The sequence below is a fragment of the Peromyscus maniculatus genome, chromosome 22 (assembly GCF_049852395.1).
Source record: "Peromyscus maniculatus bairdii isolate BWxNUB_F1_BW_parent chromosome 22, HU_Pman_BW_mat_3.1, whole genome shotgun sequence".
Lineage (NCBI taxonomy): Eukaryota > Metazoa > Chordata > Mammalia > Rodentia > Cricetidae > Peromyscus > Peromyscus maniculatus.
The window spans coordinates 18837066-18854253 of NC_134873.1; the positions used below are offsets into that span (position 1 = coordinate 18837066).

The window sequence follows — 17188 nt, forward strand, 5'->3', positions numbered from 1 at the left end:
AGTTGAAATGAAGGCATCCTCAGCCAGGCACGGCAGTGTGTGCCTGTAACTCCAGCACCCATAAGGCTGGGGCAGGAGAATAGCTGTGAATTCCCGGTCAGTCTGGGCTATACTGTGAGGTCTAGAGCAGCCCGAGTGAAAGTGTGAGCCCTTAAAGAAGAGGAAAGCAGTCCCTCCCGCATGCATTTTCAACTCAGGAACTAGACACACCAGCCCCTGTCAGCACTGACTGTCCAGTGTCGTTATAAGCTGCGAGGTGGTGGGAGAACGCCTCACCTTTCTCGGCGGAAGGCTCGCACTCAGGTTTACCGATGCTGCTGGAGAATGTTCTCTGTGGTGTGCTGCCCCTCTCACAGCTGAGTGATAAGTACCTGGTTGAGTCGTCACACACCGTGCCCTGGCTCATTTTGTGTCTTTGTTCATCTCTAGGATGATTGAGGAAGGTGGGAACAAGCGGAAGACCATGGCCGAGAAGAGGCAGCTCTTCATAGAAATGCGTGAGTATCCAGGGGGTCTGTGTTCGTTCTGTGGATGAGGTATGTATGTATGTGTGTGTGTGTGTGTGTGTGTGTGTGTGTGTGTGTATGTATGTATGTATGTATGTATGTATATTAGTTTCTCTGTGTAGCCCTGGCTGTCCTGGAACTCGCTCTGTAGACCTGGCTGGCCTCGAACTCAGAGACCCAGCTGCCTCTGCTTCCTGAGTGTTGGGATTAAAGGTGTGAGCCACCCCCACCCCCTGGCTAGGTAATAGTTTTAATCAGTTAGAAATTTTATGTTAGAAGCCTTAGGGGCTGGAGAGGTGGCTCAGTGGTTAAGGACACTGACTGCTCTTTCAGAGGACCCGGGTTCAAATCACAGCACCCATTAAAAAAAGGAAAAAAAAGAGAAGCCTTAGAGAGGGAAGAATGCGAGTTACAGAATCACGGAGTTGGAGGACTCTAAGCTACAACTAATATTTTCCTTGAATTGACTTGAGGCTTGAGTTGATTTTTTTATTTGCCTCTCTCTCTCTCAGTCATCCTTCACTCCCCCACCTCTCTCCAGGGTCTTACTATATAGCTCTGGGTAGCTAGGAACTTGCTATGTAGACCAGGCTGGCCTTGAACTCACAGAGCTCTTGCCTGCTTCTGCCTCCTAAGTGCTTTGAATTGCTTTCTTAGTTAAGATCGTAAATAATAACACCAAGGACAGTCAATGTTGGAGAGGATGTGGAGCAAAGGGAACACTCCTCCACTGTTGGTGGGAATGTAAACTTGTACAACCACTGTGGAAATCAGTATGGCAGTTTCTCAGAAAATTAGGAATCGAACTACCTCAAGACCCAGCCATCCCACTCTTGGGCATATACCCAAGGAATGCTGATTCATACCATAAAGATACATGCTCAGCTATGTTCATAGCAGCACTATTTGTAATAGCCAGAACCTGGAAACAACCTAGATGCCCATCAATGGAAGAATGGCTGAAAAAAATGTGGTACATATGCACAATGGAGTACTACTCAGCAGAGAAAAACAATGAAAGCATGAAATTTGCAGGCAAATGGATGGAACTAGAAAAAAATCATCCTGAGTGAGGTAACCCAAACCCAGAAAGACAGTCATGGTATGTACTCACTCATAAGTGGATTCTAGATATAAAATAAAGATCAATCAGACCACAACCCATAGAACCATGGAGGCTATATATATAGCATGGAGGTCCCTAGGACGACTGTGGCTTATAATAAATTTCGGTTTTACTCAATGATTGAAAAAAAAATAGCCAAATGAATGGAAACACATGAACTATGAACCAAAGGCTGAGGGGCCCCCAGCTGGATCAGGCCCCCTGAATAGGTGAGACAGTTGATTGGCTTGATCAGTTTGGGAGGCAACTAGGCAGTGGGACCAAGTCCAATGCTCATTGCATGAGTTGGCTGTTTGAAACCTGGGACTTATGCAGGGACACTTGGCTCAGTCTGGGAGGAAGGGACTGGACCTCCCTGGATTGAGTCTATCAGGTTGATCGCAGTCCTCAGGGGAGGCTTTGCCCTGGAGGAGGTGGGAATGGGGGGTAGGCTGGGAGTAAAGGGAGGGGTGGGAGGGGGGAGAATAGGGGAACCCGTGGCTGATATGTAGAACTGAATGGTATTGTAAAATTAAAAAAAAAAAAGATCATAAATAATAAGGTAGAGTGGAATACCTGTGACTTTAAGTCATGCCTACTGTTTGGAACTCTTTCTGTAACTGTTGATACCATAAGCTTGCAGGTGGTGATAAGTAGTTAATAATTAATACATTACATAAATTACCTTTTTACTAGATGCCAGGCATGCAGTAGAGAGAACTAAGCGTTAGAACCCTAAAGAAAGAACTTTACTATCCACTTAAAAATCTCCTGTTTTAATTATATTGTGACATTTTAAAAAAAAATCCCAAAACAGGGCCTGGAGGAATTGGGTGGTTCCCAGTATTTTGTTTTTTATGTGTTTGTGTGACTTTGACCATATGATACAGGCCACCTCACACTTGTTAGGTATGAAATTTCTTCATAGTATTGGTCGGGATTAGTCTTTGGAAAACCTTTGTGTGTGTGTGTGTGTGTGTGTGTGTGTGTGTGTGTGTGTGTGTGTGTGTGTGTCTGTGTGTCTGTGTGTGTCTGTGTCTGTGTTTGTGTGGTTTTTCAAGACAGGATTTCTCTGTGTAGCTCTGGCTATCCTGGATCTCACTCTGTAGACCAGGCTAGCCTTGAACTCACAGAGATCCACCTGCCTCTGCTTCCCGAGTGCTGGGATTAAACGTGTTCTCCACCACTGCCTACTGTAAACATTTTAAAAACATTTTATGGGTACTACTGCAAAGCTAGGTCTGGGCACGCGCCTGTCATCCTAGTGCTCAGAGGTAAGGCAGGAGGACCATGATGAGTTCAAGGACAGCCTTGGCTATGCACTGAGACCCTTATCTTAAAAAAAAAAAAAAAAATTACAAAACTGGTATTGCATGGCCGAATCAGGAAATAGGAGGCAGAAACTAGACTAGGACAGGACAGTCCTCGAGGTACTTGAAGAATTCTGGAATTCTGCCTGTTATGCTATAATTAACAGGTGAAGTTTCCAAAGATCCTTCGGCTCTCAGCATAGTTTGAATCTGTGGAGACTTAGTCGGTGGAGGCAGAGTTAGGCTCAGCTCAGAGGTGTAGGCAGACGACTGTTGGAGTCGTAGAGAAGAAACGCTGGCACCGAGTGCTAGTTATTTAAGGCAGGTGCTTCGCTCTGTCTCCCGCCCAAGGAAACAAAAGTGCAGTTGAGCTTACCTGAGGCCGTGCGCTGTCTCCCATCCCCCTCCTGTCTTCTCTCTCTTCACCGGGATCTCATCCAAACAGGATTGAACTCACCATCCTCTTGTCTCAGCTTCCCGTGCTGGGATTACAGGTGTGTGTGCCCATGGCTGGCTCTGTCACTGAGTCTTGGATCTGCTTCCCGGACCACAGGCTGTGCAGTTAGGATGCCTGGTCTGGATCTTGGTTTCCATGCTTAATGACCTTAGGCATATAATCTTTTATATCTATAACCTTGGGCAAGTTTCTTTCTTTCATTTAAAAATTTTATTATGCCGGGCGGTGGTGGCGCACGCCTTTAATCCCAGCACTCGGGAGGCAGAGCCAGGCGGATCTCTGTGAGTTCGAGGCCAGCCTGGGCTACCAAGTGAGTTCCAGGAAAGGCGCAAAGCTACACAGAGAAACCCTGTCTCGAAAAACCAAAAAAAAAAAAAAAAAAAAAATAAAAATTTTTTATTATTATTATTATTATTATTATTATTTTATGTGCATCCATGTGAGGGTCAGATCCCCCTGGAACTGGAGTTACAGACAGTTGTGCGATGCCATGTGGGTGCTGAGAACCAGGATCCTTTCTCCAGCCTCCTCATTTAAAATTTCTTAAGTCTCTGGGACTTTACATTTATTCCTTCACTTATTCCCTGATAAATCTATTGATTGATTGATTGATTGTGTGTGCATGCACATGCTCACATGCCGTAATGTGCATGTAGAGGTCAGAGGATGTTTCAGTTAGGGATATTATTGCTATGATGAAACTTGTGGAGGAAAGGGTTTATTTCAGCTTACACTTCCAGATAACAGTCCATCACTGAAGGAGGTCAGGACAGGAACTCAAGCAGGACAGGACCCTGGAGACAGGAGCTGATGCAGAGGCCATGGAGGGTGCTGTTGACTGGCTTACTCCTCATGGCTTGTTCAGTCTGCTTTCTTGTAGAACCCAGGACCACCAGCCCAGGGATGGCCCCACCCACCATGGCTTGTGTTCCCTCTCCCCACCCCCGACCCCCATCCCCATCAATCACTAATTAAGAAAATGTCCTATAGGCTTGTGCACAGCCTGATCTTATGTTTTCTCAGTCGAGGCTCCCTCCTCTCAGATGACATTAGCTTGTATCAAGTTGACATAAAAACTAGCCAGGAAAAAACAAAACTAGCCAGGATTGAGGACAACTTGCAGGAGTCAGTTGTTTTCTACTGTGTGGGTTCCAGGGGTAGAACTCAGATTGTCAGGTTTGGCGGCAGGTGCCTTTACTTGATAGGTCATCTTGTCAGCCTTTAGGCCAGGTTTCTTAATCTCTGTATGTCTCAGTTAACACATCTATGGGTTAATACTGACATCATAGAATTCTTGTGGTTAACTATGATAACACAAGGAAAGTACTCTGTACAGTGCCTGACCAAGGATAGTAAATGCGGTTAACTCTGAGTTTCTCTGTGTAGCCCTGGCTGTCCTGGAACCCGCTATGTAGATTAGGCTGGCCTCCAACTCACAGAGATCCGCCTGCCTCTGCCTCCCGAGTGCTGGCATTAAAGGTGTGCATCACCACCGCTGGGCTATGTTAAAATGTTTTAAAAGATTTTTAAGGATTTATTTTATGAATATGAATATTTGCCTGCATGTATGTCTGTGTGTCACGTGTGTGACTGGTGTCCTTAGAGGTCAGAGAGGGCATTGGATCTCCTGGAATTTGACTTACAGACGGTTGTGAGCTGTTCGAGGTGGGTGCTGAGAATCAAACCCGGGTCCTCTGCAAGAGCAACAAGTGTTCTCAGCTACCGAGCCACCTCTCCAGCGTCCATTTAAAACAATGTTTATCATCCTTTAAAAAAAAAGTTCTTAAAAATCATTTTGCGTGTATGAGTGTTTTGCATACAAGTATGTCTACATACCACTTACGCTCCTGGTACCAGCAGACGGCACCTAACCACCTGGAACTGGAGGACAACCGTTGTGAGTTGCCACGTGGGGCATAGGTGTGAACATTGTTATGACAGTTATGAGCTATGTGGGTGGTAGGTGTGAAGATTGTGCCTGGGGGTGCTGGAGAGATGGCTCAGTGGTTAAGAGCACTGACTGCTCTTTCAGAGGACCTGAGTTCAAGTCCCAGTACCCACATGGCAGCTCACAACTGTCTGTCACTCAAGATCTGACATCCTCACACAGTCGTACATGCAGCAAAACACCAATGCAAGTAAAATAAAAATATAAAAATAAATAATTAAAAAAAAAAAAAAAGAAAATTGTGCCTGGGCGGGAAGATGGCACCTAGTCACCTGGACTAGGAGTTATGACAGTTATGAGCCATGTAGGTGCTAGGAAGAGCAGCCGGTGTTCCTAACTGCTGAGGCCTCTCTCCAGCCCTCTTATTGTTCTCTTTGAACTAAGGCAATAAGCACCTGGTACGTTCTGCTAGCCCTGACCTCACGTCCGTAAGTGTGCCCTAGATCACGCTGTATGTGATCTAGATTAAACCATATAAATCCGTGCCACATCTCCGCTCAGAATTAGCTTAGTTGTTCCTTGTTAACTCCGTAAGAGAGTTCTGGCTCCAGACCATGCCTTTGGGCCCGTTCTTGCCTGTTCACAAGTTCCCAATTTCTATTTCTTGCTTGTGTTAACTTTTTGTTGCCTGAGATGATCGACTTATAAAGAGGAAACGTTTAGTTTGTCTCAAAGCTTGGCGGTTTCAGGTTTTTAACTGGCACCCCCTTCCTTTTATTTATTTATTTATTTTTTACAGTGCCAGGCTGTGAACATTGGGCCTCCAGCATGTGAGGTAAAATGTACCCACGGCGGGCCGGCCGCACGGGAAAACCATGTTTTTCCATAGCGGCATATAAATAAATAACAATGGCCAGTTGTAGTGAATAATCTTCAGTAAACTCATTCCTATCGGTACACCTGGGCATGAAAGCATAATCCAAGAACAGTTCAGTGTTTTGAAGAAACGGAGGTCATCAGACTTGTCTCTTTTTTCCTTGGCGTTTTCTCACAAGCACTCAGATTCCCCTTCTCCATTCTTGGCTGTGTTCCCATGCTCGTCCACCTCCCCTTGGTGCTTGATCGTGTGTGGCTGTGACTGTGCTAGCTTCCGTGTGTCCTGCCTAGTGTGCGTCTCCTGTAAACAGCACAAGTAGATTGCTTTAAAAATCCGGGTCTGGGGATGTAGAGCAGCGGAGAGCTCTTGCTTAGCATATGGTGAGACCCCCAAGTTCAACCTTCAGTATCAGGGGTGGGAGCGGGGAAGCCAGTGTTCCCCAGCCTGCCGGGGCTCCATCACTGCTTTATTCTGTTTGACCTTTGTGGGTGTGAATATTGCTACATTTTATTTTTTTATGACTTTACTTCAGTTCTGTGTGTGTGTGTGTGTGTGTGTGTGTGTGTGTGTGTGTGTGTGTGTGTGTATTTGTGTACATAGGTACATGTGTGTGTAAATGTGCATTTTGTTTTGTTTTATTTTTTTTGACAGAGTTTTTGCTGGGACTTGAGGCTCAGGGATTACGGGCTAGCTGGCCAGTGAGCCCCAAGGACGCATCATGTCTCTGCATCCCCAGCCCTGGAACTGCAAGCTTGTGTCAGCATGCCTGGCTTTTTATGTGGAGCCCTAGGTTCTGAACTCAGCTCCTCATGCCCGCATAGCAAGCACTCTGTTGACTAAGTCCTCTCCCCAGTACGACTGAGTCCTTCCTTGCTGTTCTCCTCCTTTCATGCCTTCTCTTGGGCGAGTTGGACTTTACACCTCACAGTTTCCCTTCATTTGAGTGTGACTGAGATACTCTCTTTGGTTACCTTGGAAGTTATAACATCAAGTCATATAAAGTCCAAGCTTACTAATATTTGTAACCTCATTGAAAGTAATACAGGTGCATTAGGCTATTGTAGAGCACCTTCTTTGTGAAGTAATGCCGTCTTTTAAAAATATGTCATTATTTTTATAATAATCACTCTTTTGGAAATACAATCCATTTTATTATTTTTCTTTCCTGTGTGTGCCGTATTTTTATTGTTGTTGTTAAATCCAGATTTTAAGACTGTGCATAGGTGTGGGTGCCAGAAGAGGGCTTTAGACTCCCTGGCACAGTAGTTAGAAGTGGTCGTGAGCCACCTGATGTGGGTGCTGAGAGCTGAACTCCGGGCCTCTGCAAGAGCAGTAAGTGCTCTTAACTGCTGAGCTACTTCAACGGTTCCTAAATCCAGATGTTTTGAAACGAAAAGCCAGGCTTGCGCTCCATTTCTTATCATTTCTCTTTGTGAATTTTGTCTTCATTTTTCCTCGTTCACTCACGGAGGTCGTCACCCTTCAGTGCTCTCAGGGTTTCATCTTTCCCCAGGATTTTAAATCCTTCTGCCAAGGGGACACACATCCTTGATGCTGCGCCTCTGCTAGTATTCTGTTTCATGTGTACAAGGGCATGCTAGAGCATGCGTGCGGAGGTCAGAGGGCAGCTTTCGGGACTCGGGTCTCTCCCTCACATGCAGGTTGTCGAGGATTAATACCCGCTGAACTACTTCACAGACCCTGCACTGCTATTCTCATGAAAAAAAAAATTATTTGAAATGCTTACAGTAGTTTAAGCAACACAGACACGTAGTTCTATGAACTCTACGTTTTAGTCCATTTCTGCTTCTAATAACATAACATGCAGACTAAGTAATAAGGAAAAAAGTTTATTTTGGCTCATGGTTCTGGCCTGAGTTGCAGGGCCGCATCTGGAGATGTCCTTCTTGCTGGCAGGGTCCTGAAGTGGGTGAGGACACTGCCTGGTGAGAGATAGGGAGCGAGTCGTGAGTCTTCTGGCCTCTTCCTCTGCTGGCGGTGGTTTTTGTTCATTTATTTATTTTTAAAATTTTTTTTTTTTTTTTTTTTTTTTTTTTTTTTTTTTTTTTTTGGTTTTTCGAGACAGGGTTTCTCTGTGTAGCTTTGCGCCTTTCCTGGGACTCACTTGGTAGTCCAGGCTGGCCTCGAACTCACAGAGATCCACCTGGCTCTGCCTCCCGAGTGCTGGGATTAAAGGCGTGCGCCACCACCGCCCGGCTTATTTTTAAAATTTAGGGTCTCACTCTAGCTCATGTGGCTTCCTATCTCAGCCTTTTAAGTGCTGAGATTACAGGCATGAGCTACTCACCCTGGCTCTGGTTCTCTCTCTCTCTCTCTCTCTCTCTCTCTCTCTCTCTCTCTCTCTCTCTCTCTCTCCCCCCCCCCCCAACTTTATTTTTATTTTATGTGCATGGATATTTTGTCTGCACGTACGTCTGTGCACCACTTATGTGCCCGTGGAGTCCAGAAGCCAGCATGGGATCTCTTGGAGCTGAAGTTACAGATGGTTGTTGTCCACCACATTCAAATACGAATGAAAGGAAATGCTTTTTACTTTTTTAAAATCTAATTTTTACCCTTTTTTTGGTTGTGGGGGGGGAGGGAGGAGGGCAGAGGCTCATTATATAGTCTAGGTTGGCCTGGAACTTGCTATGTAGACCAGGTTGGCCTTGAACTCAGAGATCTGCTGGCCTCTGCCTCCTGAGTGCTGTGATTAAGGATGTGTGCCACCACACTCAATACTTTTTACTCTTTGATGGGAGCTTACAGCAGCCAGCCCTGGTACTCCATGCCTGTCATGGCAGTACTCAGGAGGATGAGACAAGGAAGATCCCAAGGTTGAGGTCAGGCTGGGTACACAGTAAGCTCAAAGCCAATGCTACTTCGTGAGACTCGGTCTGGCGGTGTAGCTCTGAGGCAGAGCGCTTGCTGGGCATATTCCCTGAATTCAGTTCCCAGCACTTGAGGAGGTGGTGGCTTTTTTAGGGGAAGGGGTATAGTATACTATAAGCAAAGACATACCATTGTGACCGACTTGAGCAAAGGACAGTCTGCTACAGAGCGAGGAGGGGACCTTAGAGTTAGCTGTTACAGTTCCCTCTACCCATGAAGCCACAGGCTGAAAAAGAGATCTGCAGCATGGCCCCAGATGAGTTCATAGTCAGACTGAGGGCTGCAGATTAGAGACCTCCTTTGTCAGTCTCCCCACCTGTTTCAGATGGGTCTCACTGTGTCGTCTAGGCTGGCCTTGAGCTTGTAGCAATCCCCCTGTCTCAGTAACAATCTTCTTCTTCTCCTCCTCCCTCTTCGATAGAGTTTCTCTGTGCATCCCTGTCTGTCCTGGAACTAGCTAGCTTTGAAGAACAGGCTGGCCTCGAACTCACAGAGATCCACTTGCCTCTACCTCCCGAGTGCTGGAGTTTACCTTCTTGAGTCTCCTCTCCTCCGCTGTCCCTTCCTAATCCTTCAGCTCACAGCCTGAAGACACTGTGTGTTCCTCCTCTTGGAGTTCTCTCTAAGGCACAGCTGTGGCAGCGTCTTGGCATGTAGTAGGCGCAGGCAAGGTGTTTCCTCATCTCTTTGTGTATGTCATGGTGGAACCACACTTCTGCTGTTCTGTGTATGGACTGCTCAGTACAGCTCAGCTTTTCACTGTGTCCTCTTCTCAGGTGCTCAGAATTTTGATGTCATACGACTATCAACTTACAGAACAGCTTGCAAGTTACGGTTCGTACAGAAGCGATGCAACCGTAAGTCATTTCTTATTTCTCTGATGGGCAGACAGGGTTCCTGGTATTATGAAATAATTTTAATACCTTTCAGGCATACTGTAAAGTTAGTTGAATTCTGTTTGTCTCTTTGTAAATAATTTATCTTTATTATTTTTAAATCATGTGTATAAGTGTATATCTACATGTGGGTTCATGTACATAAATGTGGATGCTCCCAGAGGCCAGGTGTAGGCAGGGTGTTTCTGTTCGGCCAGTCAGCTCTGTCCCACCAGCTGGCTCCCAAATAACCACACAAAGACTTACTATTAATTATAAATGATTGGTTGATAGCTCAGGCTTATTACTGATTAGCTCTTACAATTTAAATTAGCTCATATTTCTTTTTCTTTTTTTTTTTTTAAGGTTTATTTATTTATTATGAATACAGTGTTCTGCCTGCATGTCAGAAGAGGGCACCAGATCTCATTACAGATGGTTGTGAGCCACTATGTGGTTGCTGGGAATTGAACTCAGGACCTCTGGAAGAGTAGGCAGTGCTCTTAACCTCTGATCCATCTCTCCAGCCCTAGCCCATATTTCTTATCATTTCTTAACATGCTCTACCATGTGGCGGTACCTTTTTTCGGTATGGCATATTCATCTCCTGCTTCCTCTGAATCTGGCTGGCAACTCTAGTCCTCTTCTTCCCAGCATTCTCCCTGTCTGGCTCTCCCACCTAACCTCTACCTGCCAACTGTTGGCCATTAACCTTTTATTAAACCAATCAGAAGGCGCCTTGGCAAAGGCACATCTTCACAGTGTAGAAATGACTGTCCCACAGCAGCCAGAGGCATAGGATCCCTTGGAGCTGGGGTTACAGACAGTTGTGAGCCACTTGACATGGGTGCCGGGATCTGAACCTGGGTCCTGTGGAGGAGCAGTAAGTGCTCTTAACCACTGAGCCATCTCTCCAGCCCCAATTCATTCTGTTTGTCTTAAACATTTATCAGAATATAAGCTTTGTAAATGGAATGCATTTGATGATATATTCCTGTTTCCCTTAAAATGCTTAACAAAATTGATGTTATAAGTAATGTTGCTAGAATGTATTTTTTTATTACATTTTTATTTGCTGTGTGTGTGTGTGTGTGTGTGTGTGTGTGTGTGTGTGTGTGTATGTGTATGTATGTTCACGTTATAGTTCACAGAGGGCAGAGAACAACTTTTAGGAATCATTTCTTTCTTTCCTCTCTGTGGGTTCCAGATACTAAACTCAGGTCCTCAAGGGTTGCAATGTGCCTTGACTACTGAGCTGTGGAGCCTGCTCCAGCCTTGACTACTGAGCTGTGCAGCCTGCTCCAGCCTGCTCCAGCCTTGACTCACTGAGCTGTGGTTGTGTGCATGTGTATGCACATGCATGTCTGTGTCCATGTATTCCTAAATAAAATACAGTTTGCCAAGTCTATATAGTATTTCTTATGTTTATATGTTTCAGAGCTGACTACTTGGTATCAGGTAACCAATTTGGGGGCCTCTTCCCTAGGGGAGACTGTTTCTCCTGTCTCGCTATTCCTTAGTTGTCTGTAGTTCTCTGTCCAAGGTTGAGGCCCCATAAGATTTCTAACACATTGGCATGTCTGTTGGTGTTGTCCTTGTTCAGGTCTTGTTTAGGCAGCCATGTTGTCGAAGCTTCATGGTGTAGCTTTCCTGTCATGGCTAGAAGACACTCTCACAGCAGACTTCCTGGTCCCCTGACTCTGGGGATCTTTCCACCCCTCTTTGGTGCTGTTCTCTGAGCCTTAGATAGAGGAGTTGTGTTGTTCATGTAACAGTTGTGCATGAACACTGTTACATGAACAACACAACACACCATTGCTTCCTTGTACTCTGCAGATTCATTGGTTGTGGTTTTCTGTAACAGTCTTAGTCTGGCTAGACCCTGGTGTGAACTGTGCAGGACCTGGCCAGGCGGGCGTACATACCTGGTTGTCATGTACCTGGCCTTTTACATGGGTGCTTGGGATTTGGACTCGGGTCCTCGTGGTTGCATAGTCAATGCTTAGACCCACTGATCATCCACCACTTCTGGCCCCTTGGCCATAGAGAGTGAAATTTGAGATGCAAAATGTTACTGAAGTTGCCAGACTAATATTACAAAATAAAGGTCATTCAGGATGATGTAGCAAATCGCTAAACAAGCTGAAAATTGGGCTGGCTCAGTGGTTAAAGGCACTTTTTTGTCACCAAGCTTGATGGGTGCCATGAGTTGAATCCCCAGAGTCCACAGGGTGAAAGAAGAGAATCAACTCTTAAATATTGCCCTTTGACCTCTATACGTGTGCCATAGCATGCACATATCCACCCACATACATACCAATAGCCCTACACTTAAATCAATGTAGCAAATATTTGTTTTAAAAGAGGAAAGTTTTTAGGAATAATTCTTGATATATTTTTCCTTTCATATCATCAACTGATAGAGGTCACATAGATCACTATTTACAAAGACCTGAAACACCAGTTATTTGAAGGAAGTCTCAGGTGGTCAGCCCTGTTCTGGGGCAGCTCCTTGATATCCATAATGAACATTCTATATCCTGTCGTGGAATGGGTTCCTCTGTTGTCTAAGGAGTTTCTGTCTTGTCTTTTTCCTTTTTTTTTTTTTAACCTTCAAGTTAACATTTCTCTATGTAGCCCTGACTTACCTGGCACTTGCTCTGTAGACCAGGCTGGCCTCAAACTCAGAGATCCGCCTGCCTCTGCCTCCCAAGTGCTGGGATTAAAGATGCGCGCCACCACTCACTCCCAGCTGAGTCTCTCTTTATTTTAAGCTTAAAAAATGAGTTGCTCAGTTTACGCCGGGCGGCGGTGGCGGCGCACGCCTTTAATCCCAGCACTCGGGAGGCAGAGCCAGGCGGATCTCTGTGAGTTCGAGGCCAGCCTGGGCTACCAAGTGAGTCCCAGGAAAGGCGCAAAGCTACACAGAGAAACCCTGTCTCGAAAAACCAAAAAAAAAAAAAAAAAAAAAAAAAAAAAGAGTTGCTCAGTTTAAATGTCCAGGTGTGGGGTGGCACTGTCCTTTAAAATGGTTGACAGTTTATTTTCTTTGGTTTAGTTCATCTCGTTGATATCTGGAACATGATCGAAGCTTTCCGAGACAATGGCCTTAACACCCTGGACCATACCACTGAGATCAGCGTGTCCCGCCTCGAGACCGTCATCTCCTCCATCTACTATCAGCTGAACAAGCGCCTTCCTTCTACTCACCAGATCAGCGTGGAGCAGTCCATCAGCCTCCTCCTCAACTTTATGATCGCCGCCTATGACAGGCTAGTACCTCACACGCTCACTTTTAACTGGTGCCCGTCTCCTCACGGCCCCCTCCACACCACCTTGCTGACCGCTTAGTTGGGGTGAATTACTCGTAGCCTACGTCCTCCCACATTCCGGACAGTCACTGCTGGCCTCTGGTGTGCCACAGGTCTGTCCCAGATGGGGAATCACCCACTTGAGTCATATCGTCGGGTAAAATGATAGGCCCTTTAGCAGACCTGTTCGCTCTCCAAGAATTAAGGAACATGCGTAAGCTTTGAACATGCTGATGTGGCTTTCTAGTTGACTTTAAGGCTAATCTTTCTTTACTCTGCAACACCAAATGCCTGTAGACTGAAGTTTTCTCCTGAACGGCTAAGAATCAGTTTCAGACTTTTTCAGTTTGACACACAGTGCGGTAGACTTTGCAAGAAGAGCAAGAGACCATTTGAGTGTAGCGAAATTCAAGTGGAAAGGATTTCCTCAGTTATAAAAGGCAAAGCAGAGTCAAGCCAGTCCCGAAGGGTGGAATGTGGGGGACTGGTTCTGTTCCAGGAGCCAAGAGTTCCTGTCTCTTCTCACTGTGCTTCTGTTGACCATGGGGTTTGGATGGATGCATTCTCTTGCAATCTCAAACCCTTGATAGAAATTGGTGTTCCTTGTGACTTAGCATTTGATCATGGCCCTGATTGGCCAGGGCTAGCTAGGGGCTTCTTAGGGGTATAGCTTTTCCATTCTCAGGCAAGTCTGAACAAGTCCCAGGCTTTGTCCTTATTTGGTTATTACCCGTGGGGTGGTGGTGGTTGGGGGGCAAGGGGAGTCGGCCCAGGCTTACGTATGGTCCTTGTCTAGTGTCAGGGGCATTGGTGATTGATTGTCCTTTGTTTGTGAACTGAGGCCCAGTTCTTAACTGTGTTATTAGGGCCTGTCATGATAGTCACCTGGCCTTCTCGGTCTCAAGGCAGGAAGGTGGAGCTAGAGGTCTCCTGCTGTGCGCCTCCGGCTTCTGCGTGTGCAGGCATGGCCTCACACAACCACACACACACACACACACACACACACACACACACACACACACACACACGGAGGTGGGGAGAATAACTAGACAGTTTATCAGAAGAAACAGAGAAGGGCTGTGTAGAACTCTCCTGGTTCATTCCCCAGTACTGCCAAAAGATGGTGTGTGTGTGTGTGTGTGTGTGTGTGTGTGTGTGTGTGTGTGTGTGTGAGAGAGAGAGAGAGAGAGAGAGAAAGAGAGAGAGAGAGAGAGAGAGGGGACATGAGTGGAAGAGCAGGCCGGACAGAACTAGTGGATGCAGAGAGATGAAGAGGAAGGGGTGCACTATGTTAGAGGGGGTCTTGGTAATCTTCAGGCCAGTATGTCTACACCTGACATTGGATGTCAGAATATGTTATCACGTCTTTACTAATGCTGAGATCTGGTAAGAACTTAGCTCTCCAGAAGTTTAAAATTGGTATCCTTGTACTGGAAACAAGAAAGGATCTGATTATTAAATCCTTCAAAGTTTAGCCATTTTATTGAATGGGCGTATTTATTGCTTAGGCTGGGGCATTCCTTTGATATGTAGATTACCTAGTCACATATTTTAATTGAGTCTTTCATATTTTGTATTCATAATTCCTTAAAATTAGAAATTGAATTCAATAATTAATTGTTCTTAATTTCTTTTTGCCTTCAGATTTATAGTCAGTATTTTTGTCCAAATGTTTTCTGAGTGGTATTGTAGATTATAAAACTCCCATACATGCTAGGGACAATTGGAGTATAGGATTTTATTCCTTAAGTGAATATTTTCTGAGGATTTATTTTATTTTACTTTTTTAAAAGATGAGAGTTTTGCCGGGTGGTGGCGCACGCCTTTGATCCCAGCACTCGGGAGGCAGAGCCAGGCGGATCTCTGTGAGTTCGAGGCCAGCCTGGGCTACAGAACGAGTTCCAGGAAACCCTGTCTTGAAAAACAAAACAAAACAAAAAGATGAGAGTTTTAAATACTGTTTGAGAACTAAGAAAGAGCAGGCGTCTGTGTGTAGGACTGAGTGAAAGCCACAAAGAGGAATGAAAACAATCACAAACCCATTTTCATCCCTGCGGTCCCTCACACCACAGGTGCTGATGTCCTGTGGTCTGGCCAAGCTGAGAGGCCCATGAGAGAGCCATGCAAGGAAATCCGTGTTCCTAGTATGCAGAGATGGCGAGGCTGCATCATTTCCTGCCACATTTACATTCTGGGGCTGTTACTTACAACCCCCTTTCTGTTTCCTGCCAGTGTGTTAGTTTAGCGACTTAGATCCCAGGCCTAGAAAGTCCAAGATAACAGGGGCCTACAGGGAAGCCAGCCCGGGTTTCCTCTGCATCTGGCTCTGGCCGCGTTCCCTGGAGCTGCTCCTGGCTTAGTCCTGTAGCATGAATCTTAAAGGGTCTTATTAATAAAAACAAACCAGGAGCCAGCTTGTTTGAATGCTGGAAGATCAGAGAGACGAACACAAGCCACAGATAAGGTCACCTCACCAATTCCTCAGCTGATCTTGTTTCCTCAAACTGGAAGCCTCTGTGTCCTCACCTGAATGGATCTCAGCTGAACTGCTGCTAAAAGCTTAAAAGCTTAACCAGCCTAGTTCCTGGTCCTCATGCCTTACATACCTTTCTGCTTCCTGCCATCCCTTCCTGGGATTAAAGGCGTGAGTCACCATGCCTGGCTGTTTCCAGTGTGGCTTTGAACTCACAGAGATCCAGAGGATCTCTGCCTCTGGAATGCTAGGATTAAAGGTGTATGTGCCACCATTTTCTAGCCTCTGTGTCTAGTGGCTGTTCTGTTCTCTGACCCCAGATAAGTTTATTAGGGTGCACAATATATTGGGGGACACAATATCACCACATAGTCCTCTTCTGGTGTCAGCTTTATTCTTGGGCTGACTTCAGAAGGATGCCTGCCATCGGGTCCTACCAAAGCCTCCTTCCTCCTTCCACACCTAGGTAAAGGGAGAGAGGGGAAGAGCCAGCTTTTCTGAACATCAAACAGAAGTACCCAGGCTTCCCTCCCGACCTGTGCCCTTAAGAAGTATGTCATGCAAGGGTTCTGTCTTATACTCAGGCTGTCAGGGTGTGTACCCCTGGGGCACAGGGTTGTTTAGTTCTGACCCTGACTGTAGGCCTCCATGTGGTGAGCGTGGATGACCTAGGTGTCCAGTGAGCTATTCTATGGCTTGGTACCCATTGCCGCGGAACCTCATGCACACTGTAAGCTTGTGGGTGCCTTTGTCAGGAAATGGCCCAAGTGCCTGGCAGTTCCTGAAACTTGACACCCGAGAGTCACTCAAGTTGTCGCCTCCCAGAGTCCACACGCAGTCATCAGTACTGAGTTCTTTCTGTCACATCTCCCTCCTGATCAGCTCTCCCATCTATGTACCTCCCTGTAGATTCCTGACCCACACCATCCGAGCCGCCCACCATCTGAGCCGTCCTCAGCTTCTCCTGAGCGGATGCAGTGCTCTTCACTAACTTTTTTTTTGTATATACGTCTTCCCTCCCTCATTCATTCATTCATTCATTCATTCCATTCATTCATTCCTAGAAATAATAAAATCATGCACTCACTGTCAACCTCAAGGATCGGAACACTGGCAGTGACTTCTTTTTTTTTTTTTTTTTTTTTTGAGACAGGGTTTCTCTGTACAGCTTTGGAGCCTGTCCTGGAACTCACTCTGTAGCCCAGGCTGGCCTCAAACTCACAGAGATCCGCCTGCCTCTGCCTCCCGAGTGCTGGGATTAAAGGTGTCCGCCGCCGCCGCCGCCGCCGCCGCCGCCGCCGCCGCCGCCACCACCACCTGGCTTACTTATTTTTAAAGACAAGGTCTAGTTATGTAGCCCAGGCTGGCCTGGAACTTTACGGAGATCCTCTGCCTCTGCCTCCTGAAGGCTGGGATTAAAGGCATGTGTCACTATCCTGGCTTTTGTTGTTGTTAGTTGTAAAAAGACTGCTATACATTGTATAACTTAAAGAC

General features: G+C 46.0%; 1 protein-coding gene across 11 annotated transcripts in view; it reads left to right on the top strand.

Annotated features, from left to right (window-relative positions):
* The window catches only part of Dtnb (dystrobrevin beta), a 212287-nt gene that overhangs the window by 22010 nt on the left and 173089 nt on the right, over positions 1 to 17188 (top strand). For all 11 annotated transcript variants that reach the window (XM_076558737.1, XM_076558738.1, XM_076558742.1 and 8 more), the window contains exons 2-4: positions 430 to 497; positions 9812 to 9892; positions 12969 to 13182. In XM_076558737.1, coding sequence (XP_076414852.1) covers positions 431 to 497; positions 9812 to 9892; positions 12969 to 13182 — 362 coding nt within the window. In that variant the 5' untranslated portion in view covers position 430. The remainder of the gene's footprint in view (positions 1 to 429; positions 498 to 9811; positions 9893 to 12968; positions 13183 to 17188) is intronic.